The sequence below is a fragment of the Rhea pennata genome, chromosome 27 (assembly GCF_028389875.1).
Source record: "Rhea pennata isolate bPtePen1 chromosome 27, bPtePen1.pri, whole genome shotgun sequence".
In the NCBI taxonomy this organism is placed as follows: Eukaryota; Metazoa; Chordata; class Aves; order Rheiformes; family Rheidae; genus Rhea; species Rhea pennata.
Genome location: NC_084689.1, coordinates 5,076,696 through 5,083,395, shown reverse-complemented (window position 1 = coordinate 5,083,395; position 6,700 = coordinate 5,076,696). Strand labels below are relative to the sequence as shown.

The 6,700-nt window shown below is 67.3% G+C and overlaps 1 protein-coding gene across 5 annotated transcripts in view; it reads right to left on the bottom strand.

The window, feature by feature from the left end:
• Positions 1–2,171: 2,171 nt before the first annotated feature.
• Positions 2,172–6,700, bottom strand: part of CSNK1G2 (casein kinase 1 gamma 2) — a 50,316-nt gene continuing 45,787 nt past the window's right edge. For 4 of the 5 annotated variants that reach the window (XM_062596611.1, XM_062596610.1, XM_062596614.1 and 1 more), the window contains exons 10-13: positions 6,445–6,528; positions 4,595–4,699; positions 2,950–3,056; positions 2,172–2,769 (exon numbers count right to left, since the gene is read on the bottom strand). In XM_062596611.1, coding sequence (XP_062452595.1) covers positions 2,715–2,769; positions 2,950–3,056; positions 4,595–4,699; positions 6,445–6,528 — 351 coding nt within the window. In that variant the 3' untranslated portion in view covers positions 2,172–2,714. The remainder of the gene's footprint in view (positions 2,770–2,949; positions 3,057–4,594; positions 4,700–6,444; positions 6,529–6,700) is intronic. The other variant, XM_062596615.1, reaches the window with a different exon arrangement.

Here is a 6,700-nt window from a genome sequence, read left to right as displayed (position 1 = left end):
GGGACATGGGTCCCCTTGCCGGAGATCACGGGGGCAGAGCCGGGCCGGGGGAGGAGCAGCTCTCGCCACCCGGCTGCGCCCCAGCGAAGTGGCTTTTGGCAGCTCGCTGGCGCGTCGGCCGAGACCTAGAGCTCTCCCCTGCCCGCCCCTGGGTGCTAGCGAGCAGATGGGTGGACAGGGCCAGAAGGACCAGGACTGGGGCCAAGGAGCTGGGCCGGGACCCATCGCCCACGTCCCACCACGGGCCGCATGCGCCGGAGCAGTGGTTCAGAGCGGCTGACGGGCCAGTCCCGCTCCAAAGACGCGGTGCAGCGTGCGGCGGACGAGCGGAGCTGCTGCTGGGTACGGGGGCTGGGTGCAGAGGGTGCTCAGCCACGTCCCCACCCCCAGGGCCATGCAACGGAGCACAGAAGAAAGCAGAGGGTTTTTAAGGATTTTTCTTTTTATTATTATTATTTATAATAATTTTTCTTTTTTCCTTTTTTTTTTTTTTTTTAAAAAAAAAGCCCCTAAATTCTATGGCTTCAAGGAAGCATCCGAGAAATTTAAATGCAATTTCTGTACACTTTTTTTGTTTTAAAGCAATAACTAGACTCGCGCTGCCCCCTGCCCCCCCCCCCCCCCCCCGGCTTTGGAGTACAATCTCAGGCTTTGGCCTCCCGGCTGGAAGGGCGCCGTGGCGCGCGGGGCCGGATCCCTGTCCCGGCCGTGGCGGCAGCGGCGAGGTCGCACCGGCAGCGCAGGCGGGGAGGCTCCCGCCGCCGCGGCTCCTCTTCGGCCTCCACCCGGCTTTGTCCGAAGCGACGCGCTGAGAAGGGAGCCGCTCCCGGTGAAGATTTAAGGCGATTGTTTTATTTTATTTTAATTTGGTTGCCTTGCTGGAGAACCAAGGGCAACCGTTGCACGTCATCCCCCCCCCCCCCCCCCCGGCTCCCCCTCCGTGCGGCGGTGCCACCGCGCTGGCACCAGTCGGGCTGCCCTGGCCGCCCCGTCCCTGCCCGCTGGAGCCGGTACCGCAGCAGGGCCGAAGGCTCAGCCGGGACCTGGCCACAGGCGGGTTAAATCCTGAAGCAAGGAAGAAGAGGGGGCCGCAGCCTTGCGCTGGCCCTGGGGGGGGGGGGGGGGGGAGTGGGGAGGGGGGGCAGACAGCGGGACGACTGTCCCGTGGTTCAGAGCCCCTGGTGTCACACGCGCGCCTGTCCTCCCCTCCCACCCCGATCTCAGCATGGCTCCGGCCCCTCCATCAGGGCAAAACAACAGGGGTTTAGTAAATACAAGCGTGCCCCCTCCCAACACCCCCTCCCCCGAATGTCGTGAGCAACACACACACCAGCGCGTGGGTGACGTCGCGTGGGAAAGCTGTAGTGGCCCAGGGTGTGTGTGGGGGTGGGTGGGTGGGTGGGTGGGTGTGTACACACGCATGGGGGGTGACCAGTGCTAAAAATCCAGTTTACAACTGCCCGGGGATCAGGCCAAGCCCTGGGGCGGCCGGGAAAAGCCCCCGCTGGCACCAGCCGCTCACGAGCGGCTCCAGCACCACGGCGCTCGCGGTCGCCGCGTGGCACTCGGCCACGTCCGGGAGCCCGGACAAATGGCAAATGGTTCGTGGGTTCTTTTTTTTTTTTTTTTTTTAAAACAAACTGAGCCCAATAAATCGACTCCAGTGACAGGCGGCTGCAGCACCGCTGCCCGCCCCGTGCTGCTGCTCAAACCACCTCAAGCTGCTGCAGGCCCAAAGCCGGCCCCGTGCGCCCTAAGACATCGCAGAGGCAGCGGTAAGACATACAACTATTTCTCGCTCTTTTTTTTTCTACCTTGTCCTGCAACGTCCCTTCACGGGTCCCTTCCTTTGGTCTCGGCCAGGCGGCCCGCGGCCGCCCGCGGGCAGCGCTGCCCTGGCCGCGTGCCTGTATATTGCTAGCCAAAGTGCGTCGGAAAAACGAAGCGCAACCGAGTTGCCCTCCCGCCCTCACCGCCGGGCGCCGTCCCAGCGACCTGGCGCCGCTCGTCACTGGAGGGTTTCACCGAAAGAGGAGGGGGAACCAAAAGGGGAGCGACCGGGGAGGGTGGGGGTGGGATGGGGATGGCCCCTAAAGAGAGGGAAAAAAAAAAAAAAAAAGGCAGAATTTGGTAACACTGAAGATGACGGTCAAAGACTGACGACTCAGCACTCTGCACCGAGACTCACTTTAAATTAACTTAAGAGACAAAGAAGCAACAGGAGAAAAAAAAAAAAAAAAAAATCCTCCTTAGCCCACCGCTCTCGACTTTGTCTTCTGCTTCTTCTAAGACAGCGACGGTTTAGCGTCTGTAGAGTTGATCCCTGTTTTCAAACTAGTTATAGACTCAAAAGCAAGTGACGCTGCGGATTTGTTTCGGTTTCTTTTCCTTTTTTTTTTTTCTTTTTTGTTTTTTCTTCTTTTTGACGGAGGCAGGAACTTCAGCGAAGTCGGGCTTGGTTCGAGTAAACGGCCCCGCGCCGGGCGAGCGGCGGGAAGGACAAGCAGTTTGGGGAGGCCCCGCTCCCCGCCTGCGCGCGGGGCGCCGGGCTGGGGGGGAGGCCGCCCGGCCCCCCCGCTCCAGCCCCCGGCCCGCGGCTCCGGCCGAGCCGTGGCGAAGCCGCCCGGCGTCTCCGCGCCGCCCGAGCCATCGATCCGGCCGCGGCCGGAGGCAGAGGAGCCATCGCGCACGCCGCTCCGCCGGGCCCCGGCAGCTCACTTCCGCCGCTTGGTGGTTTTCCTCTTCCTTCTCTTGAAGAAACAGCAGCACCTGCGCGAGCAAGGAGAAACCCCCCCAGCCCCGCACGCCGGCGTCAGAGCCCGGGCGCCGCCGCGAGCCCCCCCCCCAGCTCCGGCGCGGGCGCCTCGGTGGGGTGCCGGGCGAGGCAGGGTGCCCGGGGTGGGGGTCTGCAGGGTGCGTGTTGGGGTAGGGGGGGAGCCCCCTCCTTACTTTGTATCGTCCGTCACCTCCACCTCGGTGGGCGCCGTGATGGGGGCGTTCGAATGGCCCGCGGTCGGGTCGTCCGTGTTCAGCTCGCCGTTGGTGGAGCTCATCACCTGGGGAGAGGCGGGCGTCAGCGCCGGGCACGGCACGGGGGTCGCTCCCCATCCCCGTTTCCTCCCCCCCCCCCCCCCCCCACCACCCAAAACCCTTCCCCACTCCGCCGCCCCGGCTGCTGCTGCCTCCCCCCCGGCCCCGGCCCCGGCCCCGGAGCTGCCAGGGCCTCCCTGCCCCGAGCGGCCCGGCTCGGAGCTGCCGGAGGAGGCCTCCGTCGGCGCCCAGAAACCACCCGGCCGGCGGCCTGCCCCCCCCCCCCCCCCAAACACACACATACAGTTTGGGGGGGTTCCAGGAGCCAGGGCCCACCCCCAGCCGGGACAGGGGGGCTCCCCAGGCGCCCAGTCGGCCCTTGCCCAAACTGTGCCCCTTCCTCCCCCCCCCCAGCAAGGCTGGGCACAACATGGGGGGGGGGGGGGCGCCAAGGCCACAGGAGCGCCAGGCCGCTCCGCCCCGGACTCACCCGACGGACGCAGCCGCCGCCGCCGCCCCGGCAGGGCTAATTCAGGCCGAACCAGCCCGAGCGAAGCCCTGAGCCCCCCCCACACCCATCCCCGGCTTCCCCCCCCCTGCCGCCGCCGCAGCACGGGAGGGAGGTTGGCCACAGCGAGAGCAGGGACAGCCACCGTCTCCGCGCGGGGACACGATCCGGGGAGAGCGAGGCAGAGCGCGAGCCGGCCCTGCAGCCGGCTGCAAGGACGGGTGCCGGACACGACGGGCAGCGCCGAGCGCCGCCGCCGCGGATGAGATCCCCCCACCCCAGCCCGGCCCGGAGCAGCCCGCGGGAGCAGCGGAGGCAGGAGCAGCCAGCGGGGATGGAAGCAGAGCCAGAGGAGGAGACGAAGAAGCAGCCGCAGAAGGAGGCCAAGACAAGGTGTCGGGGGGGGCCCTGCCGCAGCCCGGCACGGAGGCCCCACCGGCGCTCCGGGAGCAGTGCGGGCCGCGAGGCGAGTGGCGGAGGGGCCGCGAGGCCAGTGAGCCGACGGCACGGGTGCAGGATGGAGGCGGTGGTGGTGGTCGTGGGGGGGACGATGCCAAGGACTGCCCAGGGAAGGGGACAAGCAGCAGGGCTCGAAGCCTTCGCTCCATTCGAGTGATGGAGACCAGGGCAAATCCGCCCCCCCCGGGGGTAACATCACGGCGCTGAGCGCTGCCGGGCAGAGCTTGACGCCTGCCCAGCCGCTCGTGCCATCGCGTGGCGCGGAGCCAGCGGCCAGCCCGTCCTCCGAGCGCCACCAGCGGCAGCCAGGGCGCCCCCGGCAGCGCCGCGCCAGCCGCCAGCAAGGCCCTGCGCGCCACGGCGCCGGCAAGCGCAGCCCGCGTGTCCCTAAGTCGCATCCTCGGCGAGATCCCGGGAGCGCGAGAGCCCTTACGCCGGCCCGGAGCAGAGGGAAGGGGCTGGCGCCGCAGCACGGCTGCCGGACACCCCTCGCCTTGCCCGCGGACGCGCAGGCAGGGTCGCGGCAGGGCTCGTGGCGCCGGCCGGATGGGCCCCCTCGCGTGCCCGCCCCTGCCCTCGGCGCGTGGTTGCATGTACCTGGACGGACCCCCCGAGCCTGCCGGCCGCCAGCTGAGCTCCCAAAGGCTCCTCGGCAGGCTGCCCACCGGCCTGAGGATCCCACAACTCCGTCCCCTCGGGAGGCTGCTCGCGACAGGCAGGAGGAACAGAACGAAAAGAAACAAAAGAAAAGAAAAAGAGGAAGAATGGGGAAGAGAAAGGAGACGTGGAGGGAGAGGGCGGGAGGAGTGGCAAAAGGAGTTGATAAAATAAGACATGCAAAAGCAAAACCATGACCAGAGCAGCTCGAGTTGGTGATTGCGGAGAGGCAGTCGGACGGCATCGCCCCGGCGGCTCCCCGCAGGAGCCCCTGCAAGCCACCGCCGCGGGGTGCGCACCCATCGCGCCGCGCACCCACGCGCTCCCACGCGCGCCCCGGGCACACTCGCTCCGAGCAGCCCGGGGCCGTGCCGCCGCGGGGGGTGGCATCGCTGCGCTTCGAAGCCCGTTGGGACAGCAGGGTGCTCGCCGCGCGGGAAAAGGCAGGTGGGTCGAGGCGGCATCGCCGATGCTCTCCCGCGAGCGCAGCGGTCGGAGGCAGACGGGGGTCCTCACGGGGCGACTGCGAGGAACCGAGCCGCGCCGCAACCGGAGGGCAGCAAGGGATCGCCAAACCCTCGCTACGGCGAACGTGACACAGCCCTGCGGGTGCTGGGGGGCCTCGGAGCCCCGGGGTGGAAGCTGCTCTCATGTTGCCCCTATCGCTACGGGCGTTTCGTGCTTTGCTTCTTCCACCGTCTTCAAGTCTAACGGCATTTCTCAGCAGCTGGAGGCAGAGAGCAGATCTCCCTGGGAACAGGTTCCCAGGGATGAGCCAGAGGTGCTTTGGAAACGTTCCCCTCTCCGTAAAGAAGCGCTGCCCAGCTGCCAGCCAGCGAGAGCCAGGGCCGTGCCAGGCTCCCCGCGCTCAGCTCGGAGATGCGAGGGACACACTGGCGAGGGGGATCGGGGGGCTGCACCCGCCGCTCCAGCAGCCCTTTCGCAGCTGCTCTGCTCCCCTTGGAGGGTCGAGCCAAGAGGATGAGGGTCTGCGCAGGAGCGGTGGGGAAACGCGTGAGCTCTGCTCCCGAACAGCAGCGGTCCCAAAGCCACGTTCCCTGTGCGAGGGTATGGACAGGCTGTGACACCAGAGGCCAGGGCTGGGATGCTCGGGGACCGTGTGCTGCTCTCCTGCAGCCTTGCAGACTGGGTGCTGCCTGCACCCACCCCTCTGCCCCAGAGCAGCTCCAGGCTTGGCCCCAGGCGCCCTGCTGGCTCCAGGTGAAGCTGGCCCCCTCTCCGGCACAGGGGCACACGCTGCTCAGCGGGGGCTACACGCTGCCGAGCAGCCCCGCAAATCCTCCCCAAGTCCCTAACACCCCTCTCCCTCGTCCCACGTCCCCATCCCAATCATACAAGAGAAGTGGCACGGTGCCACAGCGCACAGGCCCAGCTTCTTCAGTGGGCATACGGCACCGGGACCACTGTCCTCCATGCGGAGGTGGCTCAGCCTGTACCATGCCAGCACCCACCTCCTGGCCAGGGCTAAACCTCACAGCTTGCTAGCTGCAGGCCAGGCCTGGCGCTTCCCAGCTGTGCTACAGCCTCCCCCAGCTGCTTCCTTCCGCTCCCACCAGGCTGTCTGGCCCCACAGACACAGGTCCTGGGTCCCCCGTGAGCCACAGACCCAGATCTGCAGAGAGGAAGCTCTCCCATGGACCGCACTGGGGTAAAAGAGATGCCCCGGTCTCTGCCTCCACGCAGAGGCCCTGCCAGGGCCTGTGGGTTAGACGCCCGAGCTGCGCACGTCCGCGGTCCCGGGCGCCCGCCGGGGCAGCGCCATCGCTCACCTGGTGTTTGGTGTGTGGCTGTGCTTTGTCTCTGTTTGGCGGCTGCACCTGCACCTCGCTGTGCATCGTGCCGATGGGGGTGGGCTGGGGACACGACAACAACATCAGCCGTGGCCCAGCCGCTCTCCCGCCGCCCGCCACCGCTAGCACTGAACTCCCCCCCCGCCAGAATCGGGGCCCAATCTCAGCCCCAGCTCTAGCCCCAGCAGCCCCATGCCTGGTGGGGCTGCGAAGAGCCCATGGAGGTGCTCGTGGT